The 27,535-nt window shown below is 45.7% G+C and overlaps 1 protein-coding gene, 1 long non-coding RNA gene and 1 other non-coding gene across 6 annotated transcripts in view; 1 reads left to right on the top strand and 2 right to left on the bottom strand.

The window, feature by feature from the left end:
• The window catches only part of PDCD4 (programmed cell death 4), a 32,222-nt gene extending 15,682 nt beyond the window's left edge, over positions 1-16,540 (bottom strand). For all 4 annotated transcript variants that reach the window (XM_017348554.4, XM_070057232.2, XM_002718740.5 and 1 more), the window contains exons 1-4: positions 16,458-16,540; positions 12,161-12,265; positions 3,451-3,753; positions 1,550-1,644 (exon numbers count right to left, since the gene is read on the bottom strand). In XM_017348554.4, the coding sequence (XP_017204043.1) occupies positions 1,550-1,644; positions 3,451-3,753; positions 12,161-12,203 (441 nt within the window). In that variant the 5' untranslated portion in view covers positions 12,204-12,265; positions 16,458-16,540. The remainder of the gene's footprint in view (positions 1-1,549; positions 1,645-3,450; positions 3,754-12,160; positions 12,266-16,457) is intronic.
• A 117-nt stretch (positions 16,541-16,657) lies between these two features.
• LOC103351445 (uncharacterized) lies at positions 16,658-18,971 on the top strand. Its single transcript, XR_007910937.3, has 2 exons — positions 16,658-17,498; positions 17,701-18,971. It is a non-coding gene; the product is annotated as an uncharacterized LOC103351445 (transcript).
• LOC138845304 (uncharacterized) lies at positions 18,505-26,462 on the bottom strand. Its single transcript, XR_011382267.2, has 2 exons — positions 23,155-26,462; positions 18,505-21,787 (listed from the first exon to the last, which is right to left on the bottom strand). It is a non-coding gene; the product is annotated as an uncharacterized LOC138845304 (long non-coding RNA).
• Between the last annotated feature and the right edge of the window lie 1,073 nt (positions 26,463-27,535).

Below are 27,535 nucleotides of genomic sequence, written 5' to 3' on the forward strand. Positions count from 1 at the left end.
GGTACATATGGGTTGGGTGTTTGGGGCAGCAATTAAGCCAGGACACCTGTATTCCACAATGGAGTGCCTGGGTAGAGTCTGCTTCCAATTCTAACTTCCTGTTAAATGCACACTCTGGGAGGTAGGAGATGATAGCTCAAATACTTGAATCCCTGCACCTTCATGGGAGACAGAGTTCCATGCTCCTAGCTTCAACCTGCTCCAGTCCCAGCTGTTAAAGATATTTGGGGAGTAACCCAGGAGATGGAAGCTCACTCCCAATTTATTCCTACATTTCAAATAAAAAATGAAAATGAATTTAAAAGGTAGGTTAAAATAGGTTATTAATTTATTTCAAAGGCAGAGTGACGGAGAGCGGAACAGATAAGAGAGAAAGAGAGCAAATGGCCACCACTGCTAGAGCAGGGCCAGGCTGAAGCCAGGAACCTGGAACTCCATCCAGGTCTCCCAGATGAGTAGTGGGGGCCCAGGGACTTGATCAATCTTCTGCTGCTTTACCAGGTGCATTAGCAGGGAGCTGGATTTGAAGCAGAGTTGCCAGGAGTCAAACCGGTGCTCCAACATGAGATGCTGGTATTGCAAGTGGTGGCTTAACCACTGCACCACAATGCCAGTCCCTAAATTTAAATTTAAAAAAAATTTTTTACCCCAAAAAGGCAGAGTTACAGAGACACAGGGAGAGACAGAGGAAAAAAAAAAAAAAAGAGGTTTTCCATCTGCTGGTTCACTCCCCAAATAGCCACAATGTCCAGGGCTGGGCCAGACCGAAGCCAGGAACCAGAAATTTCTTCCAGGTCTCCCACATGGGTGCAGAGACCCAAGCACTTGGGCCATCCTCCATTGCTTTCCTAGGTACATTAGCAGGGAGCTGGATCAAAAGTAGAACAGCCAGGACTCAAACTGGAGCCCATATGGGGATGCTGGTGCTACATTTGGCAGCTTAAACTGCTATGGCACAACACTAGTCCCCCAAAATTTTAAACTGTATTTTTAAAAACAGAGAGGTACAGACATGTACCAAAAAAAAATCACAATTTCCAGCTTAAGCAATATTAAAAATGAGCCTAATATCATAACTCCTTCATGACATTCACAAAAACATGTTCTAACATAATTTTTCTAAATTATCATTACTATAAACTATAAACTATACTAACTCAACAGAATTTACTGAAAAATGGTCAACTTAATAATCCTAAGTGAATTTGTAAAGGCCTACTTTTACTCTTAAGAAACCAAGCAACAATTATGCAATATAATACTATCGGTTACTGTGAACTTGGTTTCCTAATCCAGAATTCAACTAATAATCTGAAAATACTGAGTATAGGATCTAAAACCTATAAATGTACACCAGGGTAATATGCGTGTGCGTGTTTGTGGGTGTTTATGTGTCTATATATACAATTTAACAGCTTTGTATGTGTATGTCTGTGTGTGTGTATATATTTATACACAGAGGATTTAATGAAATGTGTAAGCGAACTCCAAACATGAAGTTAGAACGTTTATAAACATTTTATAATTTAAAAAAGTCAAACACCAATACCTGGTCATCATCATAGTTAGGATCTTTCACATCTACCTCCTCCACATCATATACCTGCCCAGGTGTACCCCAGACACCTTTCCCTCCTGCACCACCTGAAAAAGTTAACAATCAAGAAAAGGAAGATCACATAATTAATAAATTTTAACTGAAATGAGAAATGATTCTAAATGTTCAAATAACAGCAAAAAAGCAATTTTAATTTCTATGCTAGTTTTTTTCCAGTTGAGAATTAGATTTTAAATTCCTTTTTATTCAGATTCCTTTTCCAATGATTAGCTTGTGTATATTTTATCATCTATTTCCAAAAATGTTAAATTGAAATAGCTTATAAAGCTAAAAACTAAAAAGTCAGATGCTTTCAAATAAAAGCAAAAATAAATGGAAAAAATCTACATGATAGTTACATCGAGGACCCAGAGGGAGTGATGATGCAGCTGAGCTCTGAATGTTATTTGCCAAAAACAAACATACTGAGGCAGCAAAATGTGGCATAGAAAACAAAGGAAAAAGTATTTAATAAACATAGTGAACACCACCAGATGCTTTAAAGCCAAATACTTTTTAGATGTGAAAGTACACATTAAACAATACTGTGCAACTAGCAATGTTACAAATAACTAATTGCTATTTAAGCATTAACACTAGTTATTTTTCTCTACTTCTACATATATATATATACACACACACACACAAACCAACCAGTTGCCATTTAACAAATCAAACTTTAAAAGATGCTTTTTCATATAAACTTTCAAGTTTTATATGGCCCAATATATTATTTTCTAAAGAATCTTTGCAATGTCACCAATATTTCTTTTTCTGATTTTTTTTTATTTTTTATGTAGAGTATAATTCTTGCCATCAGAGCAAAAACAAAACTTGGTAACTAGGTTTTACTTTGATCTAAACAATGATTATATAACTATTCAATAAAAACAGCAATTTTTGGTGATCACAAGAATACTTTCCAAGTATCCTAGGCTATAAATTGAAGCTGGTAAAATCTCCAGACTGTATCAAAATCCTGCTGCAGACTGAGGCTGACAGATCACACCCTCCTTCAACAAATATTTAGGTCTACCATATGACTGACAGTCACTTCTCCAGGCACTGGAGATAGAGCAGTGAAAACAGACCAGTTCAGTGCAGTATCCAAAGTAAGTACAGCAATTCAGAACAATTAATATGAAAATACTTAATTTATGACCAGACATTAGCAATCAAATTTGTATTATTCCTAACAATGACATAATTAGTTTCAAACAAAGAGTACATGCACAGTTCACAACTGGGAAAAACATCAATGTATTCAGCATTTCACTGGGGGAAAAGTTAATTAATTCTACTCAAAATGAGAGAAAAGCATTAACCTAAAGAAAACGTGGGATGGTCCTAAAATTATTGCTATGAAAAAAATACATATAAATCTTTTTTTTTTTTTTTTTTTTTGACAGGCAGAGTGGACAGTGAGAGAGACAGAGAGAGAAAGGTCTTCCTTTTGCCGTTGGTTCACTCTCCAATGGCCGCCGCTGCAGCCGGCGCACCGCACTGATCCTGGCAGGAGCCAGGAGCCAGGTGCTTTTCCTGGTCTCCCATGGGGTGCAGGGCCCAAGCACCTGGGCCATCCTCCACTGCACTCCCTGGCCATAGCAGAGAGCTGGCCTGGAAGAGGGGCAACCGGGACAGAATCCGGCGCCCCAACCGGGACTAGAACCCGGTGTGCCGGCGCCGCAAGGTGGAGGATTAGCCTAGTGAGCCACGGCGCCGGCTAAAAATACATATAAATCTTAAACTATCACTGATAAATTACTCTCACTGGTAGAAAAAGGAAATTACACTACAAGGACCAGATCATTTTTCCCCATTTGTTCCTTTGGATAGACTCGTCACATACCAACCTTTCTTTGGTAGTCCCCTTCCTTTCCCAGATCTGGACCGTCTGTCTAGCAACCTTCCCTTTGGACTGGTTGGCACGGTTATTCCACTTCTAAGGGCTTCGCTACCATTATCGCTCACTGAATCGCCTCTGCCAGAGTCCCGGGATGAGTTTTTCCGTAGTCTTCTTTTTGCCTTGGCGTTAATTCTAGCTTCATTAATGGAAGATGCTGAAATCCAATTTCCATTTATTTCATTCTTTATTTCCTCAGTCCCAGCATTTTCTTCATCACCAGAAAAGAGAGAGTCACTTAAATTATCAGGATCTTAAAAAAAAATGAAGAAAGAAAAGTCAAAACATTTTAAGCATCTACTGCTATACCATTTACAGTCCTAAGTTAGATGAGGTTGAAGAGCATGAAATTACCATTTTCATATTTAACAGTCACATACTGGCAATTTCATACAGTTCAATCCAATAAACGGCAACTAAACAGGATCCCCTTTCACACTACTACAAAAGTAAACTAAAGCAGTGCCCTGTAATGAACATCTGCTGAAAGAAGCACGTTCTCTCATGTTAGATCTTAAAAATCTATATTAATATCAACACCATAAAATCTTTTTTCTTTTCTTTTTAAGATTTATTTGAGAGGTAGAGTTACAGAGAGAGAGAGAGAGAAAGACAGACAGACAGAGGTCTTCCATCCACTGTTCACTCCCCAAATGGAAACAGCCAGATCTTAGCAGATCCAAAGGCAGGAACCAGAAGCTTCTTCCAGGTCTCTCACTTGGCGGCAGGGCTGGCCCAACTACTTGGGCCATCTTCTGCTGCTTTCCCAGGTGCATTAGCAGGGAGCTGGATTGGAAGTGAAGCAACCAGGACTCAAAACCAGTGTCTATATGAGATGCCAGAGCTGCAGGCTGCAACCCACTATGCCACAGTGCCAGTCCCACCATAAAATCTTCCTAGACTCTTCCGAGTTTAGTTAAGTAACTGGAGATACCAAGAAAAGACAAAGGGTCTCGAGAGAAGGGAGAAAAACTATTCTTCACAGAATGCTATTATTTGTTAGGTATTGTGCTGAACACTTCATTTGCCCATAAATTTAGCAGTAAGTTGTTATACCATTGATATATATATATGGAAGCTAGAGCTGAGCATGTTTCAATGACTTGACAAACATCCCTGATGAATTACACTTTGGAAATATTAGTAACACAGAGAGAGCTGAGAAGGTACTTGACAATATGTGATTGTTGAGCCAAACTGCTGATGCTGTACTGCCTTCAAGATCAAGCTTGCTTTCAAAACCATCATCTCAAAAGTTGTAATCCTCCCAAAACTGACTCCTATTACTTTCCATCCTCTGAAAAACTTCTGGCCTACGTAAAATTTGGTATGTTATGCCATGAAAGATAACGTATTTGGAGTTCCAACGATCCCCATGCTTCGAATATCATTCTTGCTGCTCTCCCCAGTTACTTAGGATAGAGCTCAAATTTACTCCCTCAATGGAAACATTCCTTTTCCCCCCAAAGAAACCTTTTATTCAATGAGTACAAATTTCCTAAGTACAACTTTATGAATATAGTGATTCTTCCCACCACACCTGCCCTCCCACCCCTTCTCCTCCTCCCTCTCCCATTCCCAGTCTCATTCTCCACCAAGATTCATTTTTGGGGCCGGTGCCGTGGTGCAGTAGGTTAATCCTCCACCTGTGACGTCAGCATCCCATTTGGGTGCCATTCTAGTCCCGGCTGCTCCTCTTCCAATCCAGCTCTCTGTTGTGTCCTGGGATAGCAGTAGAAGATGGCCCAAGTCCTTGGGCCCCTACACCCGCGTGGGAGACCATGAAGAGGCACCTGGATCCTGGCTTTGGATCGGTGCAGCTCCAGCTGTTGCAGCCATTTGGGGAGAGAACCAATGGAAGGAAGACATTTCTCTTTGTCTCTCCATCTCACTGTCCGTAACTCTACCTCTCAAGTAAATAAATAAAATCTTAAAAAAAAAAAGACTGAACCAAGAACAGAACGATGACAAGAAAAAACACAAACATTTAAAAAAAGATTAATTTTCAATTAACTTTATACACAGAAGACAAACTCTATACTAAGCAAATATTTCTTTTTATTTATTTATTTATTGACAGGCAGAGTGGACAGTGAGAGAGAGAGAGAGAGAAAGGTCTTCCTTTTTGCCGTTGGTTCACCCTCCAATGGCCGCCACGGCTGGCACACTGCGGCCGACGCATCGTGCTGATCCGAAGCCAGGAGCCAGGTGCTTCTCCTGGTCTCCCATGGGGTGCAGGGCCCAAGGACCTAGGCCATCCTCCACTGCACTCCCTGGCCACAGCAGAGAGCTGGCCTGGAAGAGGGGCAACCGGAACAGGATCCGGCGCCCCAACTGGGACTAGAACCCGGTGTGCCAGTGCCACAAGGCAGATGATTAGCCTAGTGAGCCGCGGCGCCGGCCACTAAGTAAATATTTCAACAATTTGCACACACACAAACTGAGAACAAGTTTTACAGTTAATTCTCATAATACAACTCACTGAGGATAGAATTCCTACATGGCAAGTAAGCGCACGTGACTCCTGCTGTTAATTTAACAATTAACACTCTTATGTACGATGTCAGTGATCACCAGAGACTCGACACAAGTTGGCAAGGCTGTGGAAGCCTTTTAAATCCACAATCTCTAACAGCAGACACGGCCATAAACAAAGTGGAAGTTCTCTCCTCCCTTCAGAGAGAAGTATATCCTTCTTTGATGGCCCCTTCTTCCCAGTGGTGTCTCTTTCACAGAGATCCTTCATGTAAGACATTTTTTGCCACAGTATCTTGGCTTTCCATGCCTGAAATGTTCTCATGAGCTTTTCAGCCAGACCAGAATGCCTTAAGGGCTGATTCTGAGGTCAAATGAAAACATTCCTAACAACTCTAGCTTTACTAATACTCACTCAATATTAATTTCACCTATCACAGAAATCACATTTTTAAAATTTTAATATTAGCATTAATGCTTTTCCAGCTAAGTCAGAAGCCTCAAAGAGGAACCATGACTAGACTGTACGTCTTTGTATCTCCAGCACCTAGAAGAGTATCCTTCCTACTGTCAACTCAAAACATCCAGAGACACCAGATTCTGAAAACTTGGTCAGTCAGGAAGGCTACTGGTGAGTTACTACTGACACAGACATTTACTCACTATGGTTAACTCAAGTGAGAGCTGAATCACTCAAATGGTTTTAAATATGCCTAAATACAACTGTAATGTGTCAAATCAATGTATACATGCTTTAAGTTTTTATATTGAAACCAAAAATTTTAATCAACCACAGATGTGCTGAAACCTTTATCATTCTTAACAAACAGCAAAAAATACAGGAATAAACAAAATCATTTAGAATCAATTTTTTTTAAAGATTTATTTATTTATGTGAAAGTCAGAGTTACACAGAGAGAAGAGAGAAAAAGAGAGAGAGAGAGAGAGAGAGGTCTTCCATCCGATGGTTCACTCCCTAGATGGCCACAATGGCCGGAGCTGTGCCAATCCGAAGCCAGGAGCCAGGAGCTTCTTCCCAGTCTCCCACGTGGGTTCAGGGGCTCAAGGACTTGGGCCATCTTCTACAGCTTTCCCAGGCCACAGCAGAGAACTGGACAAGAAGTAGAGCAGCTGGGTCTCGAACCAGCACCCATATGGGATGCCGGCACTGCAGGTCAGGGCGTTAACCCACTGTGCCACAGCACCAGCCCCATTACTGGTCTCATAAGTAGTCTCCCTACCTTCAGTCTTCAAAACTAGTCTCCAAACTGAACAGAGATTGTTTTTCTAAAACATGGCCTCATTAGAAACCCTTTGAAGGTGTCCCCATTGTGTCAAAATAAAAGGTAAATGTTCTACTTTATAACTTAAGATCTTTCATGATCTTGCCCCTGCTTCTCTCACCAGAATCACTGCTGACCACTTCCATACCCACAGGGTCACAGCTTAAATCTGATGTCACAGGCAGCAGATGAGAGGATTCATCTGGCAGAGATACACAGAGTATGTACATTAGAGCAATGTATAAAGAGGGAGAACAGCTAAGAAACTGTAGTAATTCAGTCACAAGGTAACTGGAAAAGGTAAGGGAGTAACTATGGAGTAAATAATTTGATACTTTTAAAGAAAAAAAACAGTTTTTAAGCAGAATAGACTAAAAAGTTTTAAAAAAAAGTGAAACGATGCTTTGAAAGTTTTTGTGTAGCAGAGTATGCTTCTAATAGCATCATAACGAAACACCAGCAGTAGTAGCAACTGTAGCTTCATATTTCTACTACTACTACTACTACTACTATTACTACTCCTACTTCTTTTGTCATTATCATTACTATTGTTACCTACTAAATATCTGGTTCTATGCTAGGCACTTTACATACATGGTCTATAAGCCTCACAAAGTTCTATAAAGTCGTTCATCCTCATTTTATAAAAGGAAATGTTACATATCTAGAAAATATTCTGGCCAGGAGATTAAAACCAACATTTTTAATCTCATATGAGTGTAACTACAGAAAATACAAATCCAGGATACATCAGAGTGTCAACACATAAAGAGATAGGGAACATAAGTGGAGATTAAGGTGAAGAAAGACCCACAATCAGACTAATGAAATAGAATTTTTATATGAGTAGCTGAGAAAAATGACAAACATCATCTATCGGAAACATACTGCTTTCATTATTCTATCATCAAAGTGGTCAACAAGACAAAGCACTTAGAAATATATCAAGATGTAATTTTTAAATTATGTATGTATTTGAGATGCAGAGAGCGAGCGCGAGCTGCCATCTGTTGGCTCACTTCCCAAATGCCTCCAAGGCCAAAGTCAAGGGCCAGAACTCCTAGGATGAATAGCAGGAACTCATTGACTTGAGCATTGCCACTGCCTCTCCCAGGCTGCACCAGAAGAAGCTATAATCAAAGCCAGACATGAAACCTAGGTTCTCCAATAAAGCACAGAGGTACCTCAACCAACATCCTAACTGCAAGGTCAAATGCATGCCTCCACAAAACTCTCCCTTGGAGTATTGTTGAATTTGAATGTATTTCCCATATTGGAATTTCTTTTCTTCAACTATATTAATATCCTTTCAAATAAACATTTGTGTGTAAACAGGACTAAGCATTTTTTTATTTGACCTTATCCCTTTTTCTTAAAGATTTGCTTATTCCAGGATACACAGCAGACTCATAGAATGGAAGATGTCCTAAACAGCACTCTGGCCTCAGAATCAGCCCTTAAGGCATTTGGATCTGGCTGAAGAGCCCATGAGAGTATTTTAGGCATGGAAAGCCAAGACTCTGGCAAACACACACACACACACACACACACACACAACCTAAGTGAAAGATCTCTGCGCGTGAGATCCCAGTGGAAACAATGGGCCATCAAAGAAGGAGGTACCTTTCTCTGAAAAGAAAAGAGAACTTCCACTTTGACTATGACCCTGTCTAAATTAGATCAGAGCTGGCGAACCCAAAAGGCTTCCATAGCCTTGGCAACTCATGACAAGAGCCTAGGGTGATTACTGACGCCATAAACAAGAATGTCAATTTGTTAGGTCAACAACAGGAGTCACTTTGCACTTACTCCTTATGTAGGATCTCTGTCCTTAATGTGTTGTACATTGTGAATTAATGCTGTAACTAGTGCTCAAACAGTATTTTACACTTTGTGTTTCTGTGTGGGTGCAAACTGTTGAAATCTTTACTTAATATATGCTAAATTGATCTTCTGTATATATAGGTAATTGAAAATGAAAAAAAAAAGATTTGCTTATTATCTGAAAGCCAGAGTTATAGAGATACAAACAGTGAGAGGAATCTTCTATCCACTGGTTCACAACACTCCCCAATGGGCCAAGCTGAACCCAGAAGCCAGTAGCTTCATCCAGGTCTCCCACATGGGTACAAGGGCCCAAGGTCTTGGGCCATATTCCACTGCTTTCCAAGGCGCATTAACAGGGAGCTGGATAGGAAGTAGAGCAGCCAGGACTTGAACCAGCGCCCCTATAGGATGCTGGTGCTGCAGGCACTGTGCCACAGCACTGGCCCCTTGACCTTACCATTTTTAAGCCATGTTAGTTAACAATTACCATTTTAAGGCATGTTAGTTAGCAATTACTTCTAATATTGTGCTATTCCTACTCACCTAAGTTTTGGAGTTCCATAACTACTATTGATCTGATTTTAAGGAAATCAAAATTAAAAGGATAAGAGGGGCCGTCACTGTGGTGCAGTGGGTTAACGCCCTGGCCTGAAGCGCCGGCATCCCATATGAGCGTCATCTCGAGACCCAGCGGCTCCATTTCCGATCCAGCTCCTTGCTATGGTCTGGGAAAGCAGTAGAAGATGGCCCAAGTCCTTGGGCCCCTGCACCCACCTGGGAGACCAGGAGAAACTCCTGGCTCCTGGCTTTGGATCAGTGCATCTCCGGCCGTTGCAGCCAATTGGGGAGTGAGCCATCAGATGGAAGACCGACCGACCGACCGACCGACCAACCTCTCTCTGCCTCTGCCTCTGCCTCTCTTCTGTGTAACTATGACTTTCAAATAAATATAAATCTTTAAAAAAAAGAAATCTTTATTAAAAAAATATAAGAAACCCAAGTATACAAGATAGCAACTTAAAAGTTGTTTTCTACTGTGAACTGTCTCTTTCTGAACTCTCTGCTATCTCAATAGTAACCACTCCAACTTTCATGACCACAGACCAATCACATTCTGAACTACTGGTGTTCAATGAGTGGTTTAAGTAGAATGATATTAGCAATATTTTCCTGTAATACATATCTAACAGGCTATAGGCTTGACATACATACACAGGTCCTAACAATAAATCTACACAAATGGTATTTATATCCTGATTTTATACATGAGGAAACTGCCTATGTACATACTGGGGGGAAAAATCCTTTATTTTAAGGAAGGCTGAGCAAAGGAACCAAAAACTGGGTTAGAACCAGGTCTAAAAAGTGTAAATTTCAGAGCTGTGCTAATAAAAATTGAATGTGACCACTTACGTAATTTTAAATTCTCTAGCAGCCACATTACAAAGTAAAAAAGAAATAAGTGAAATTAATTTCTGTATATTTTGTTTAATCTAATGTAACCACAGCATCATCTGAACATGCAATTGATAGAAAAATTATTGAGACATTTCACCTTCATCTCTGTCTGGCTACATTTCAAATGCTCAACAGTCAAACAGCCACATGTGGCTAGTGGCAGTAAAGAAGCAACACCTATACGTGAAACAAATCCTTCAACTATATCAATACTATCCCCACATCAATTAAGGGACATATTATTCATTTATAATCCTAAAAAAAAGCACTCATACAGCTGTAATGTGAGTTTGTAGCGGCACAGAAATAATCATCAATTACTACAACAATTTTTAACTATAATTTCGAGAATATTTTAAAATTGGGTTTTTAAATACAAAATGGCAAAGAAGTTTCAACTTCAAGGTACCTGTCCAAATCAAAGAAAACTATATGAAGCTATACACAATAGTGAATGGAAGTCACTGAAAAAATGAACTATTTAATAATGAAATATATTTACATTATAGAAAATCAACAGCTTTCAATATTAAAATATAAAGCAAAAGAATTATCTAAATAAAATATATTAATATGAAAAGTTCTTACTGTTCAGATATTACATAATCTTAGCTTTTGGAAGACTGCTCTGAAAGCTGTAAATACATTTGAATTTTTTTTTTTAAGATTTATTTATTTCATGGGGCCTGTGCTGTGGCACAGCGGGTTAAAGCCCTGGCCTGAGGTGCCAGCATCCTATATGGGCGCCAGTTCGAGACCTGGCTGCTCCACTTCCAATCCAGCTCTCTGCTGTGGCCTGGGAAAGCAGTGGAGGCTAGCCCAAGTGCTAGGGCCCCTGCACCTGCATGGAAGACCCGGAAGAAGCTCCTGGCTCCTGGCTTCGGATCGGCGCAGCTCCGGTCACAGCAGCCAATTGGGGAGTGAACCATCAGATGGAAGACCTTTTTTTTCTCTCTCTTTCTCTCTGACTGCCTCTCCTCTATCTGTGTAACTCTCAACTTTCAAATAAATAAAATCTTTTTAAAAATTTACTTATTTAAAAGAGTTACAGAGAGAGAGAGGGAAAGACAGAGATCTTCCATCCACTGGTTCACTCTCCATATGGACAGGGCTCTGCCAGGCTGAAGCCAGAAGCCTAGAGCTTCCTCCAAGTCTCCCAAGTGGGTGCAGGAGCCCAGTCACTTGGGCCATCATGCACTGCTTTCCAGGCGCATTAGCAGGGAGCTAGATCAGAAGTGGAGCAGCTGGGACTCAAACTAGCACCCATATGGGATGCTGGTGTCACAGGTGGTGGTGTATCCCACTGTACCACAACACCAGCCCCCCATTTTAATTTATCTTGTTATGCAACATTTGGTCCTCTATTCCACAAAACCATGTTGGCGTTTATGATAATCACGTGTAATCGAGTTCCAGGCTCCTGGCTTCAGCCTAGCCCAATCCCAGCTACTGCAGGCACTTGGGGAATGCACTAGAAGAGGGAACAGCTGTCCCCCTGAGTGTCTCTGTCTCTGTCCCTTTGAAATAAAGACAATTTTACTATCATGATTTCAAAAAATATGCAATGGCCTGAAGATGATTCACAAGGCAGTCTAGGTTCAAGATACTATTACTTACCTGTGGGGTTTACATTTAGTATCTGCTCATTTTCTACATCCATTGTTCCTTAATTTCACTTGCACTGATTAAACAAATTACCAAATGAAAGTCTTCCTTTGGGATCTGTTTTTTAAAAAAAGAAACAAAAAACATGTAAACTAACAGAATTAAGGTAATTTCAATCTACATAAGAACACATTAAAAAATTTCATTTTTAAGGGTTTCTAAGATAGCTTACCCTAATGCACTTTTGCTTCTACTGCTCTCACTTTATCTGATCAAAAAACTTCAGATTTCAGCATGTGCCAAAAGCATCTTTTTAACTTGAAATTTTAAAAATAGTAGCTATATGTTTACTTCGAGTTAAAAAGATGAGTACACATGCAAACACATAAACACTCTCTCAAAATCTTATAGCAATCACCAAGCCTCAAAATTAATCTGATTACATTTATAAGAACATAAGTGCTGAACAGTGCTCTATCAAGGGGTAACGAGAACTCCAAAATACAGTTTTAGCAAATCAGGACCATCAAATGCCTTACTTTCATACTGAAGTCTATCTGAAGGCAAATATATCTACCATTTCCGTACTTAACTCCAATTGCTGTTAAGACTGAGAATGAGAAAAATTATAAAACCCACTTTTTCTATAATGAGCATATTATTTTATAATACAAGAAATCTATTTTTTATTAAAAAAATAGTCTGGCCTAGTTTACGAAAGACTAAGCACAATGACAAACATTTCAGCATTTTAGATATCAGTTTCAAAATGGCTCTAAAATTATCAATGCTGGAAGGCTTCAATGCAATGTTAATTTTTAGATAATTAACTGAGTGATATAGCTTCAATGTTACTTGAAAGAAAGACCACAAAAATAGTTTTCATAGGAATGTATTTTAAATTATCAGAAGGCAACACCAAGTAAACTGTCAATCTCTATTAAATGGTAGTTCATGGTACGTAAGGGTTTATGTGTGTAAGTAAGAGAGGCTGGACGTGGGCCCCTCCACTTACAATCATTTTGCTAGCAGAGTGCTCTTCTTTTTGAGGTATAAAATAAACAAATTAATGAAAATACCTAGACAATTATGAAAACCACTTTTATACAACACCATCTGTTACATGTCATTTTAGGTTGACATGATACATGATGCCTCATGGGACTCAAAGACGATGAAACTAGGCCGGCGCCGCGGCTCACTAGGCTAATCCTCCGCCTAGCGGCGCCGGCACACCGGGTTCTAGTCCCGGTTGGGGCGCCGGATTCTGTCCCGGTTGCCCCTCTTCCAGGCCAGCTCTCTGCTGTGGCCAGGGAGTGCAGTGGAGGATGGCCCAGGTGCTTGGGCCCTGCACCCCATGGGAGACCAGGAAAAGCACCTGGCTCCTGGCTCCTGCCATCGGATCAGCGCGGTGTGCCGGCCGCAGCGCGCCAGCCGCGGCGGCCATCGGAGGGTGAACCAACGGCAAAGGAAGACCTTTCTCTCTGTCTCTCTCTCTCACTGTCCACTCTGCCTGTCAAAAAAAAAAAAAAAAAAAAGACGATGAAACTGTTGCTAAAACTCCTCAGTATACACTACTATTTATTAAGACCTTTTAAGTTTATGGTTCTTTTCCCCAGTAATGGTGTCATTTTGTGAAACAAAAATTATATCTACCTTATGCTACAATTATTAAGCTTAACACTCCATAATCTTTGCAAAACAAAAATGCTATTATGTGGCTTCAAAAGTTAATAAAATGGTGAGATCACTCTAATTCTATGAATAGACATACGTAGTTCTATCTAATCACTTTTCAGTATTATAATTCCAATTAACTCTAGATTTAGGGGAAAAATCTTTTAAAATATGCATAGAGATTAATACAGATAGATGAACAAAAAGTTTTCAAACCTAAACATGTATCCTTCATGGCTGACAATGCCACATTCTGTTTTATTTCAGTGCATGAATAACTTATGTTACACAAAAGAGATGCCATATGAGTTTTTTTAAAACTAGAGTTACATGAAAGTCTTTTTCATCCTTGATGCACCTATCAGAGAATATTCTACAGAAGTTAGCTAAAAAGAGAAATGAAATTATAAATGTCTTAATGCCCTTTATAAAATCAAAAAATGCTGACATGCATTATTTCATGCAGTTTGCAGGATGATCTTGAGGTGGGGATTCCACTTCACACACAACCAGATTCAGAGAGGGCAGGTTATCTGCCCACAGCTGCTCAGTGGAAGATGGAAGACTAGAACCCAGGCCTTTACAGTCCAGCACAAGTTCAATGCAAGCCTTTATATCTCACAAGAAGATTCTTTAGTAGGGTTAACCGAGAGAAGCTTGTTAAAACACTTCTGTTACATCAGATTTTTAAATGCTGCTTTCCAAACACTAGAATTGTAATTATTTTAAAACTACTATACTGAAGACATTCAGTTAGGCAAAGAAAACTATCATCTATAACTTACTAAGTTTGTTTTAAACAATCCTAACAAAAAATAGTCCCGTGTCTTTAGGCAGTGGTAACTGCAATCGAGAACTCAGCCATATGCGATAGCAAAAAAGCCGTTCTGAGTTTGAAGAGATAAAAATATGTTCCGTGTTTTCATTTTACTTCACAGTAGTATGGGGGAAGCTCTTGGCAGAGCAGTTAAGACACCCACATCCCACATCAGTGTGAGTTTCCGTCCTGTTCCGGTTCCCAATTCCATCTTCCTGCTAATGGCCATCCTAGGAGGTAGCAGGTGATGGCGCAAACGGTTGGGTCCCTACCACCCACGTGGGAGACCTGGATGGAGTTCTGGGTCCCAGGCCTATTCCCAGCTGTTGTGGGCATGTGGGGAGTGAATCTGCAGACAGCGGATCTCGGCTTATCTCTGTCTCTGCCTTTCAAGTAAGTAAAAATAGAAGTTCAAGTAGGTTTATTTCCCCAATGTATTTATAATAATCCTTAAAATGCAAAGCAAAAAGTTAAGCCCCATTTCCTTCATGCTAACCTATAAGTTAATATGCAAAGAAAAAACTAGACACAAATTCCAAAAAGGCTGAAATTAAACACAGAAACACACAGAAGTATCCAACTGCCAAGACGCTCTCTAAAAGAGCCTCCCCTCCCCCCAAATCTATTTCCCGACCTCAAATCACTCTGGTATTTAGGGGAGTCAAGTTTAGACCACCTCTTAACTGGAAAATTACATATATTCATTTCTGGGCTACAATCCCCCCTAATTAAACAACTTAAAGTCAGCAAAACACGTTCCACCATAATAATGCAGAAGCAAGCACTGCACAAAACGTCCAAGTGGCGTTTATTTTTGGCCTGCTAATAACTATTTTTCAACAATACTAACAGAAAAATCAATCACACTGTAAATGAAAAATGTGGGCGGAGATAAAAAGGAATTCGGCAGAGGAAGGGCGCTACCGCCGGCCAGCAAATTCAGAAGACCTCTGCAGGGGTCTCTAACACACCAAGTCCTACAGTCCCGGTTTAAAAAAAAACAGACGGGCGGCTACAGCTCCGATACACACCCGCACCCCTCGCTGCGTTTTCAGCGATTTAACCGTCCGCAGAGCACGCATCGCTGCTACGCAGCCGGCTCCCTCGGGGCCGCGGGGAGCCCCAGGGGCGCCGCCGGCGTCCGCTCGGAGTCGTGGGGCTCTGGGGGGGGCCCCCGACGACCCCCGGCAGCCCCCGCAGCTCGCCTCGCACAGAAACGGCCCTCCCTCCCCGTCTGTTTCCTCGGGGGCGCGGTATTCTACGCCAACTAAACGGCACGTGTCCGCGCAGCCGCCGCAGACCCCGGCCCCCGGAGCCCCCCGGAGCCCCCGGCCCCGGCCGCCCGCTGGGGGGCACCGCGGAGGGTCCGGGTCTGGAAACTTCTGGCCGGGGGTGGAGCGGGGAGGGCGCAACCCTCCCTCTCTCCAGACTCCGTCCCGCCACTAACACGCTCCCCACGCCCTCGCCGCCGGGGCGAGGCGGTGAGGGGCGCCCCCCGCCAGGGAGCGCCCCGCGCGCCCCACCAAGCTGGGAGGGGGCTCAGGGGGGTCTGCGAGGGGGGCGGGCCCGCGCCGCCGCGCACCGGGCTAGGCCCTGGAGGGGGGAACCCGGGCCGGCTCGCCGCAGGCCGCGGCGTTGGGACGGGCGCGGCGGGGCCTGCGGGGCTTCGGAGAGGGGCCGGGACCCCCACCGCGTCGGCCCCCGGCCTCCACGCCCCCTCCCCCTCCCAACGTGCGGCTGCCTCCAGGGAGAGAGCAGGCGCGGGGAGACGGCGCAGCCTTCCCGAGCGAGCGGGCCGCGCCCACCGGTACTGACCCCTCGGGCCCCCGCCGGTGCTCGTCCAGTCCCCGGTCCGCTGGCCGAGACCCCACTCCTCGCCTCCGCCGCCGCCTCAGAGCGTCTCTGGTCCCTCTCGCTCTGTTTTTGTTTTGTTCTACCCAGTAACACGGGGGCGAGAGGGCGGCGTTGATTGGTCGAGAGCAGGACGTCGGCTGGCCAATGGCGGCGGCGGAGCTGGAGCCGGGGAGGAAAAGGCAGGGAAGTGAAACGTGGAAAGTTGGGGAGGGGCGCGGGAGGGCGCACGCGCCTGGGGCTCCGGGGCGGTGGGGGCTGGGGGGCTGCCTGGGGTGGGAAGGGAGCGGAAAGCGGCTGCGGGCTGTTGGGTGGCGCGGCGGGGTGGGACTGCGGGGCGTGGGCTCTGGCGGGCGGCTGCCTCGGCCCGATTGGCCTTTCCGTTTCTCGAGGCGAGAGGCTTGCAGAGGGTCGCAGCTTCCGAGTCGGGGGCGCCCCTCGGGGGACTCCCCTCAACCCCTCCAGTTCCTTCTGCTGGGCGCGAAGGCGCCTAATGTCTGCAGGCCCCGCACGAAGACGTTTTTCTCTCTGCGAGAGCCCTCAGCCCTTTAAGATAGAAATCATCCCCATTTCACAGACCAGGAAACTTTAAAACTCTCTGAAGTCCGCTGCTAACCGTGACCAGCCAGGCCACCGGGGTTCAAACGCACACGTTTCGGATTCCAAGACCGGGGTTCTCAACCGTGGCTGTAACATCTGCCCCCACGCCCCCGCCCCCACCCGTGCCTGTGACTTTTCCTCCTGGCTCCGTCCTCCTTGGCTGGCCTTTTCCTCTCTCTCTTTCCTGGTCGTTGTCCCCTGCGGCAATGACCAGCCCCGTGGGCCGGCTGGACTCAGCCACTCTCTCGGGCCGGGTTTTCCTGTTGTCTGCTGAACATCACCCGAATGGTCACTTCTGGCCAGGACCGAACTACCTTCTCCCCCACAAGCAGACTTCTGCCCCTGCTGCCAGCCACGCGCCTGGGAATCAGATCTCCACTGTTCCCTCCACTGTCTGCAGCCCAGGTTTGCACCCCTCCCGGTCCATACACCCCGTTTGCGGGACCCTCCGTGGGCCACTCGCTGTTCCGCATGCTTCTTTACCAAGTCACCTTGAAATGCTCTCTCCCTCTGCCTGCCTGGTGGGATCCCACCCCTGCCTCAGGGTCCCTCACAGCGCTTCTCCAGCCCGGGACTTGCGGTGACCTGCTTCCCCTCGATTCCTCAGGGCATGGCTTGGGACCCCTCCAGAGGCGCTGACGGCGTGACCCGAGCACCTAGGTCTGACTCTGCTGTGGCACTGCTGAAGAGGATGCCTTGTACTTCATTATACCCACGCAATAAACACACCCTGATACGGGGTCACGAAGCTCTGGGAAGTTGGGGGCATGCCCGTCTGTGGCTAGCCTCTGAATTAGCCCCGGGAGTCATGCCCACGTGTTCAGATCACAGCTTCCCGGCTGCTAGGTGGTGTGGATTTTCCCATCGTATGCAGCTGTCTCATTTCCAGTCTCTCCGTCCTCTCGGTTCATCAGTGACCGCTGGCTCCTTTTGTTGTTGTTGTTGTTCAGTCCTCTCTTTCTCCGTGTTTTTCCTGTTCTCACTCCTGGCCCATTTCTGCTTCACCTCTGCCTTTCATCTACTCACTCATTTAACATAGTTATTAAGCACCTGTGGCATAACCAGACATTGGCATGCATCCCAAGATCTGTGAAATAGCAAAGAATGGGGCATGGATACTATTTTTACAGAACGTCTAAAACAATTCCTGCATTGTGCAAATTACCTCCAGAAGGATGCACCGAGAATAAAATATCCACATTCTTTTTGCCCATCGTCTCAAACACTACTCACGATGGCTGGCATCCCAGGACACGCCTCCCAGAAAATTCTGCATGGTAGGGTGTGGTTGACCAGCTGGAGACAGGAATTGGGTTCTACTCCTGGGCCCCCATTAATTTCCTGCAAAAACAGGCCTCTGTTTCTTCACCAATAAAATTCAGAAATAGAGTGCAATCAGTAGTTCTCAACGTTACTTTCCAAAGACCACAAATTTTGTTGATCTTTAATAGATAGCATGTGAAAATGGAGGAAGGATTTTTTTTTTTCATGATCAAATCCTGTTGGAGAGAACATTATTTCAACAAGATTAAAACTTTCTGGGGCCGGCGCTGTGGCGCAGCAGGTTAATGCCCTGGCCTGAAGCACCGGTATCCCATATGGGTGCCAGTTCAAGTCCTGGCTGCTAAACTTCCAATCCAGCTCTCTGCTATGGCCTGGGAAAGCAGTAGAAGATGGCCCAAGTCCTTGGGACTCTGCACCTGCGTGGGAGACCCAGAAGAAGCTCCTGGCTCCTGGTTTCAGATCGGCGCAGTTCTGGCCATTGTGGCCAATTGAGGAGTGAACCAGTGGATGAAAGACCTCTCTCTCTCTCTCTCTGCCTCTCCTCTCTCTGTGTAACTCAGACTTTCAAATAAATAAATAAATCTTAAAAAAAAATTTATTTGCCCCCAACTCTTCTCAATATATTTGTAAGCATCAGAAAACAATCACCCTAAATTGATACAGTGCTTTTTAGTATCTCTAATAAGGCATATGCCTTAAGAATCTTGGGGAACCAACGCAGCAAACTTAGTAATGTTTTCCAACTTATTTATACACAGAACTTTGTTCTTCTTAAGATACTCCAGAGTCAGTGTTCCTTAGAAAGCAACTTGGGAAGTACAGATGCCAGCCAGCGGCTGTCACCAGCACTCCTTCCAGCTCTACTGATCCGAACACGGATCACCTGTGCCGTGTAGCTCAACATTAGAAAAGAATAAAAATAAGCTGAAAGTGGAAAAGTATCCAACTGCCAAGGATTTTGCCTACCAAATCAATCCACAAATATTTACTGTGTGCCCTTTCTGTGAAAAACACAGAGTTGATCCAGCTGTGTTCTTGGCAAAAGGCATTATTCCACCCTGGGGTAGGAAACCCAGAGCTGCCCAGGCTTCTGTGCCTCAGCGTAACATTTTCCTTGTAAGTTCACAGGCTGACTTGCTGTACCTGTGGGCTAGTGTTAATTTAGCTGTTAAGTGAAAGAACAGGAGAGAGCCTTTCCCCTTAACTCATTCTCTCGATTCTCTCCAGAACGATGGAAATGACAGCACTGCACCTCCAAATCCCCCCTCAGAACCACTCATCCCAGGAGCTGCAAAGAGGAACTGTCAGCACCGTAGCCCAGGATGAGAGCTGCTCAGATGAGGCGGCAGAAACTCTGGGCTGTGTGACCAGGTAGACATCATGTTTCTCACCTTCCCTGGGCACCACGGAGATGCTTAGAAGGAAGCGAGCAGTACTGGCTTGCTAGGGTCTGGGATGCGGGGGCGTTTTGCCTCCTAAGACAAGTTCATTGACTTGTTCCTACTAATGCATTGGGAATTTCACCTTTCCACTCAGTCAAGTGAGCACTTCAATTTTCTGGACTGAAAAGAAGGAGTTGCCCTCGCAGGAGGTTTTTAGTGAGCCTTCCAATTCTGACTGCCTGGGATGCTGGGCAGGGTACTAAGGTGGCACCTGAGTCCCAGGAGTCGGGGAGAGGAGATGAGAGAGTTGAGAGAGTTGGCCACTGGTGGCAGGAGAGGATTCCACAAGGTGTGGGAGTGTGGACAGAGGGCCTGTGCCTCATCACCCACAGGTCTTCTCTGAGTGCAAAGCTTAGGGAACATCGCCTCCTCCATCCCAAGGGCAGGCATGAAGGCGGGTGTAAGGTAAGGAGCGCTAATGCGTTAATGTGGGTAAATTACTTGGCAATGCGCAGATGAAAGGCACACGTGAGCATCTCGAATCACTGTTATTGCTCCTGGAACTCTGCAAGGCCTTTTCGCTCTTTGGGCAAAGCCGTATTTGAGAACATATTTGAGTTTCTTAGTGAGCACTCCTGGTGCCCTCCAGTGAGATGAGAGAGAGGCCGTTCTGAGGACAGAAGGTAGGGCCTTAACCCACTTCCTTCCAAAGAACTCTCAGAGGCTTCTGTTATTTGCAGCAACATCTGCCTGAACTGACAGCCTGCCTCCTTTTGTCAAACCAAGGCCTGGATTTTCGGAATTTCTGTAAGGCAGGAATCGCTCTTTAGCACAAATGGTATAAGATGGGAAACATGCTTTGAAGAGAAAGCTACATGGAGAACTGGATTAACGATGATCGCGGACATTGGTGTTGTTATGGGGTTTACTAAGCACTTCTGCATACACCTTCAGCACTTCCCTGTACATGGACAGGCTTTCCACACTTTAAGCAAGAGGGAAATGAGGCTCGAGCAAGGCACTGACAATCATGGGACTTACAGATGGTAGGGATTAGGGGACCTCCTAGTCCAAACCCCTCATTTTACAGGTGGAAAGGCAGAGACACAGCGAAAGTATGTGAATGGCCCAAACCCACACAATTCAGTAGCAGAGCCAGGAGCTCAAAGGCCACACGACACATCAACACCCCATCCTGGTAGAGAACATGGGGGGCGGGGATCTGCCACCACTCAGCCTCAAGTCTCCGAATGAGCGTCAAGTACCTGACCCCTTCTGGTCCCCAGTCTCCTGGTTCCAGAGGAATCCATTTCCAGGTCCTTGACATGAGGAAGAAGGATGGAGGGGGCCAGAGAGAGTTTGTTTGACATCAAGACTGTTCCTGGGGCATTCTCAAGAGCCTCTTCCCTGGAGAAAGGGGCACAGAGTGGTGGGAAGCATAGCACGAAGAAGTAAACGCAGTGTTTTAATATAGTGTTGCCAAGATATTTCGAGAAAGACTAATACGGTTTTACTTCCCTAATTCAGATTTTGAGGGTTTTTCTGGGTGCATCTGTCTCTTGTCGATTTCCCCTGCCCCCCTTCCCCTGCGCCAGTCACTCCTGCTACCTTAAGGATTTAGAACTAAGCTCTGTTAGGACGGAAGAACTCCAGGAGCACATCTTTCCCCCAGAAAGCCCGTAACTTTTACTGCGTCTGCTATACCTGGCCTGAGTATCAGCCCGTGGAAAGGCCAGCTCCTCAGACTTTTGCAATTATAGATCCGCTGCTTCCCAGTACGTTCTGTAACAGCCACGCCCTGCATTTAATCGTGTTGAGTCAGGGTCAAGTGCTCTTCCAGCTGTATCTCTGGGGGCTTTCTTTGCATTCTTCTGGAACACGAGCTCCTTGGCTAGGCTTCAGACGTTTCAGAATTAACCCCTTTTTCTCCATGGATCCCTGAGGGCACATAGCTGCTATCAGTTTCCCCTAGCCTCCAGAATGCAGGGTGGAGCCCGCAGAGCCTTGGGCAGAGGTGAGGGACTTAGGCTGGAAAAGAAGAGAAATGAATGATCGTGGGTTGTGATGAGGGTCTATCAGGAAACACAGCCAGGGGAGGCTGGGAGACATGCTTAAGGGGTGCATGCCAGATAGGGGCAGACATACACAAAGTGTTAGGTTCAAGACTAGCCCGAAACCTCACAAAAAGAAGTTCATGGCACTCACTAATCAAACCTCTATTTTCTGTTGAGCAAAAAGAAATGCAATCAACAACAAGTAAGAGTGGAAAACAGGGGCCAGCGCCGTGGCTCACTAGGCTAATCCTCTGCCTTGCGGCGCCGGCACACCGGGTTCTAGTCCCGGTCGGGGTGCCGGATTCTGTCCCGGTTGCCCCTCTTCCAGGCCAGCTCTCTGCTGTGGCCAGGGAGTGCAGTGGAGGATGGCCCAAGTACTTGGGCCCTGCACCCCATAGGAGACCAGGATAAGTACCTGGCTCCTGCCACTGGATTAGCGCGGTGCGCCGGCCGCAGCGCACCAGCAGCAGCAGCCATTGGAGGGTGAACCAACAGCAAAAGAAAGACCTTTCTCTCTGTCTCTCTCTCTGTCCACTCTGCCTGTCAAAAAAAAAAAAAAAAAAAAAAAAAAAAAAAAGAGTGGAAAACAGGGCAGGGCTTCTGTGCAGCGGCAGGACACTAACATCCCATACCGGGGAGGCAGCAGGTGATGGCTTAAGTACTTGGATCCCTGCTGCCCACATGGGAGATCCAGACTGAGTCCCAGGCTCCTGACTTCACCCCCAGTTTTGTGGGCATCTGGGGGAGTGAATTAGCAGATGGAAGAAGTCTGTCTCTCTGCCTTTCAAATAAAAATAAATGAATCAAATATTTTTTAGAGAAGAGGAAAGCTGAGAGAGCTTTTTTTGTTATTAAATTTTTATAACACTCGCATGGACCATCAGAGACAGAAGAAGGTCCTAGCAGCTGGGTGAGCCCAAGTTGCTCAGATAGCAGACAACAAACCCAAACTGAGGCCTGGGGAGAGGAAACCATCTGGCTGCAGGCGAGTTACAGGCAGAGCCGTAGTGCCCAGCCTACTGCTTGCAGCTGTCCTCTTTTTCCATGTGATTCTCTGCATATGTCTTGTCCTTCTGCCCCTCTTCTTATTTTTTTTTTTTAATCCAAAAAGCTAGAAGGGAAGCTTCTAAAAAAAAAAAAAAAAAAAAAAGCTAGGACTGGCATTTTTCAACAACAGCTCCAGGAAATCCCCAAGCTCTGCACTTGAAGCAACACGATTGGCGGGCCTTCAGCATGATTGACAAAGCCACAGGGAAACAGGAACTAGCCTGCAACAAGCCGCCCTCCAAGAACCAAGAACTCGAAAGAAAGAAAAAAGTAACTGACAACAGGGTAGCTTACCACCATTCCTTAGGTTGCGCATGTGTGTATCTGTGTGCTGATTTTAGGAAGTACTCTTTGGAGGGCAGTGAATCTAGGTCAGTGATTTATTGATGGGCTTCAAAGGGCACAAGAACACCCTAAAATTTAATATGAGCTTTATTATGAATATGCATTTGATGTCACAACAGGTCCATAACTTTTTTTTATACGAACCCAGAAAGAGTCATGTCCCAAAAAAGATCAAGAAGTTCTAGAACATAGGGTCTGGCATTTGGTGCAGAAGTCAGGACACCATGTGGGACGTTCGTACACCACACCAGTGTGCCAGTACTAGAGTCCCAGCTCTGCTTCCGACTCCAGTTCCCTGCTGATGCACACCCTGGGAGAAAGCAGGCAATGGCCAAGTGCTGTGTCCCTGCCACCCCTATGAGAGACCTGGATTGAATCCCAGGCTTCAGTTTCAGCCTGACCCATCCCTTGGTGCTGTGGGCATTTGGGGCATGAGCCAATGGATGGAGTACCTTTCCCTCTCTATCTGTCTCTGTCTTTCAAACAAATAATAAATAATAAATAGATTTGTACAAAGAACTTAAAGAATAGAGAATGCTATTACATTTGGGCCCACCTTCAGAGGGGTGTGCCACCAGAAGATGTCAACAGACTTTCCTCCCTAGGCCAAACAAGGTGCAGAATCCAAGTGCCCTCAAAGTAACCACAATAAGAAAACAAAACTAAATGGTGTTGAAGACAGCAGTGATCCTGAAAAGCGCTGCGTGCCATCTTGGGATAGTCCAGCAGTCATTCCAGGCAGGGATAGCAGCCACCTTCCATCATGTTCACCTCAGTAGGCCAGAAATATAAACTAAAGCTCCCAACATTTCCTAAACAAAAGCTGGAACCACATCACCCATGAGTTCAGCCTTAGAAAATTATTGAACTTATTTAAGAGCGGAAGCAGCGTCTCTCACAATACGTATCCCAGCTGCAAAAGGGTTCTACGATGAGTGAAACAGGAACACTGCCTATCTCAGCTCCTGGAAAATCGCAGCAAACAGTGATGTTTAAAGGTCCCGAGAAGTCCTGTCATAAGCACATGTGTAATTTTTTAACCCAATCTTTGCTGAACTTACTTGGCCATGGCAGTCTAGAATGCGGTGTCTATTAACACCTTACAGAATTCACATAGGAAAACACCGATTCAGCAGATTGGGATCTGGACCAGAAGGCAAGAGGCTTGCATTCCAAGCCTAGTTCTGCTACTAAGTGGATGTGTGACCTTAGCTCATTTGACTTCTGTGAAGATACAGCATCTAAAAGGTCCTCCTGGTTCTTGACAGGGCTGTGAGCAGCATGACTTCTGGCTAGCTGGTGGCCTCACATTCTGCTTATGCCATTCCCCATCATTATGCAGATTTCATCCAGGAGAAGTGTGATGCAACGATTCTGCTCCCTTCTCTTAAGAATCCTTTGGCAGAAAGGCTGATGCTGAGGCATTTGAACAGACTGGGGCCTATACTGCAAAGGGAGCTCAGCTCTCCTCACTGTAACGAACCCGTGTTTCAGGCCCAAAGCCATCCACCTGAGCAAACACACACACGCAGCTGACTCCTGGCCATGTGGGTTTGATGGGGCTAGTTTTTGGAAACTGGACAACCTCTTTGAAGGCAGCAAGGTTTTACCAAGCGTGATCTCCTGACCTTAAAGAGCAAATGCTACTTTTCAAAGGCCCGGAGCTATCCCACAGGTATTGTTAACCCCTGGGAGAATCCCCTGTTTCAGAGAAGGAGTGCTGACTGCAGCTCTTTTTCAAAGGCCTTTGAGTCAGTCACAGCCCTGATGGCAAACTTTCCCAGGAAATACTAGCGGCCTGGGACTATTTAAGTACCACCTGTGAAGTGGCTGGAGCTCTTGCACAATCAGTGGGGAAGTAGCCCCAGGTGATGCAGTAAGACTACCTGGCTTTCTGCAGCCCAGACACGGGAAGCTCCATGAAAGTTCTGTAGGCAGGGCACGGGGAGGACGTCTGAGAAAGCAGAGGCCCCAAGGCTGCAAGGAACAAGGCCAGAGATAAGCTGGAACTTGCTCCATGGACGGGCTTTTTCCCAGCCACCACTGGGGCAGCGCTCTATCAGGTAGGGCTGCGTATCTCGCTGGCTGCGCTGTGTGCAGCTTCCTATCTCAAGGAAGGACTCTTGCAAAAAACAAAGTCGTCTCATCACCCTTTTGCAGCCTGACGCCTCATGACATCTAAAGAGCTTAGCAGAGCACATGGACGTCTTCGCAGCTGATCTGTGCCTTGTGATTGAAAGTCTAGGCTCAGGGGCTGACGCCGTGGTGAACTGGATTAATCCTCCGCCTGCGGCGCTAGTATCCCACATAGGCGCCAGTTCTAGTCCCGGTTGTTCCTCTTCCAGTCCAGCTCTCTGCTATGGCTTGGGAAAGCAGTGGAGGATGGCCCGAATGCTTGGGCCCCTGCACCCACATGGGAGACCAGGAAGCAGCACCCGGCTCCTGGCTTTGGATCAGCGCAGCTCCGGCCGTTGCGGCCATCTGGGGAGTGAACCAACGGAAGGAAGACCTCTCCTCTGTCTCTCTCACTGTCTGTAACTCTACCTGTCAAATAAAGAAAGAAATAAAAATCTTAATAAAAAAAAAAAAAAAAGAAAGTCCAGGTTCAAGGAGCGGAGCACTGGCCGGCTGTGTACGATGATGAGGAAGTTCACTCCTGCTCTGATGGAAAGCGCTCCAAAGCCGCATGGACAAGTCTAAGCCAATGTTCCTACTGCTACTCTGGCTAAGAGGAAGGGAAACAAGAATATTTGTTCAGACTTGTTTACATTTGCATAAGGAAACACTGGGAACACATGGGACACTGCTTTAACTTTACATCTTTAAGGACCAGGGAGGGACAGCCCCTGGGAAGCACCCAGGCACCAGGAGGGCAGCAAGGTTCTCAACACATCTCCCTTTACGTCGTTGTCGTTTGTGACTGAAGAAGTCCGGTCTGGGCGCGAGGAGAACTGGGTTTCATGACTGCCTGCTCTGCTTCCTCATTCTGAGCACGTTACTTCCCATTCTCTGGCCCTCAGTTTCCTCCCCTGTGAAATGGGCATATCTGCAGTAACTGTGGCACCCGGCCGGTCGCTTAAATCACATGAAATCGTGTTTGCAAAGTACTCAGGATGCCCGACATCTGACAGGTCTTCAACAAGGTCACAGAAAGTGCCTATTATGAAAAAAGTATGCATGGATTTCAATTTTTTTTTGCATCCAAGTAAATGTATCTTTTAACTTCATTTCTAACTAACTTTTTAAGTCCCTTCCTATTGTAAGTAAATAAGAACATTGTGATTGCTATTGATATTATTTTTACCTATCAAACCCTGACCTATCCTTCAGACCCCAGTAAGATACTGTGTCACGTGCTGTGAGTATTCCCCAGGCCAGGGCCGGGGGCAGAGCTTCTTCCTCCAGCGCGCCCAGGAAATGCCTGTCCATTCTCGTGCTCCCCCCGCCCCCCCCGCCCCGGGCTCAGCGCCTTGTATTCACGTCAGCGCCCCACCGGACTGTGCAGAAACTCTGCCTCCGACCTCAGACACAGGCTGCGTGCTTGTCCATAACTGTCTGGTGAAAGAATCAAGGCTTTAGGAAGATGTCTGTCTCCTGGAGGGGAGCCTGTCTGAGGCCGCCCTTGCAAGTTTCACTTCCTGGAGCAGCCCTGCGAAGAGAGGCGTGGCCGCCAGGGCCGGGTCTACAGAGTTGCACGCAGCAGCCTGCAGCACTTGGCGACTCAGGCCTGACTATGGGGCGAGCACGCCAGGAGGGGAACTGAGGCAGCTTGTGGGGGCGTCCCAGGAACGGCAGCAAGCCAGAGACCTCCAGGGACCCCAGCAGAATGTGCAAACTAAGGTGTAGGCTGATGCTCCGACCGTCCTGGGCTGGCCCAGGAGCCAGGCCCGAGCCACGGAGCTGCTTCTTCCCTCGCTGAGACCGCTTCACTGGCTTGAGGCCTCCTTCAAAGGAAGAGCTGACAAAAGTCAAACCCGAGCGGCAACAAGCTGTGCAGGAAGTTGCAGGACTGGGAGCGAGAGCAGGGTGCAGCCATCCGGGTGACACGTCCCAGGCAAAGCTGCCTGAAGATCAGAGAACACAACCCTGCCTCTGCCTGTGCGCCTTCCTCCTCTCAGGAACCAACGCCTGCTCTCACCAGGAAGACCTAGGTGCAGGGTGGGCCTGTGCCACTCACCAGCAGGAGCAGCTGGGACAACTGGGGCTCTTTGAGTGGGAGCCACTGGGAGCATTATAGGAAAAGAGAGACAAAGAGATCACGCATTTACATAATACGTCTGTTTCTCTTCTCCCTCTCCTGAATGTTATGAAAGGTGGGAAGCACAGGCCT

The sequence above is a fragment of the Oryctolagus cuniculus genome, chromosome 15 (genome assembly GCF_051225735.1).
Source record: "Oryctolagus cuniculus isolate XC-2025 breed Fujian yellow rabbit chromosome 15, ASM5122573v1, whole genome shotgun sequence".
NCBI lineage: Eukaryota > Metazoa > Chordata > Mammalia > Lagomorpha > Leporidae > Oryctolagus > Oryctolagus cuniculus.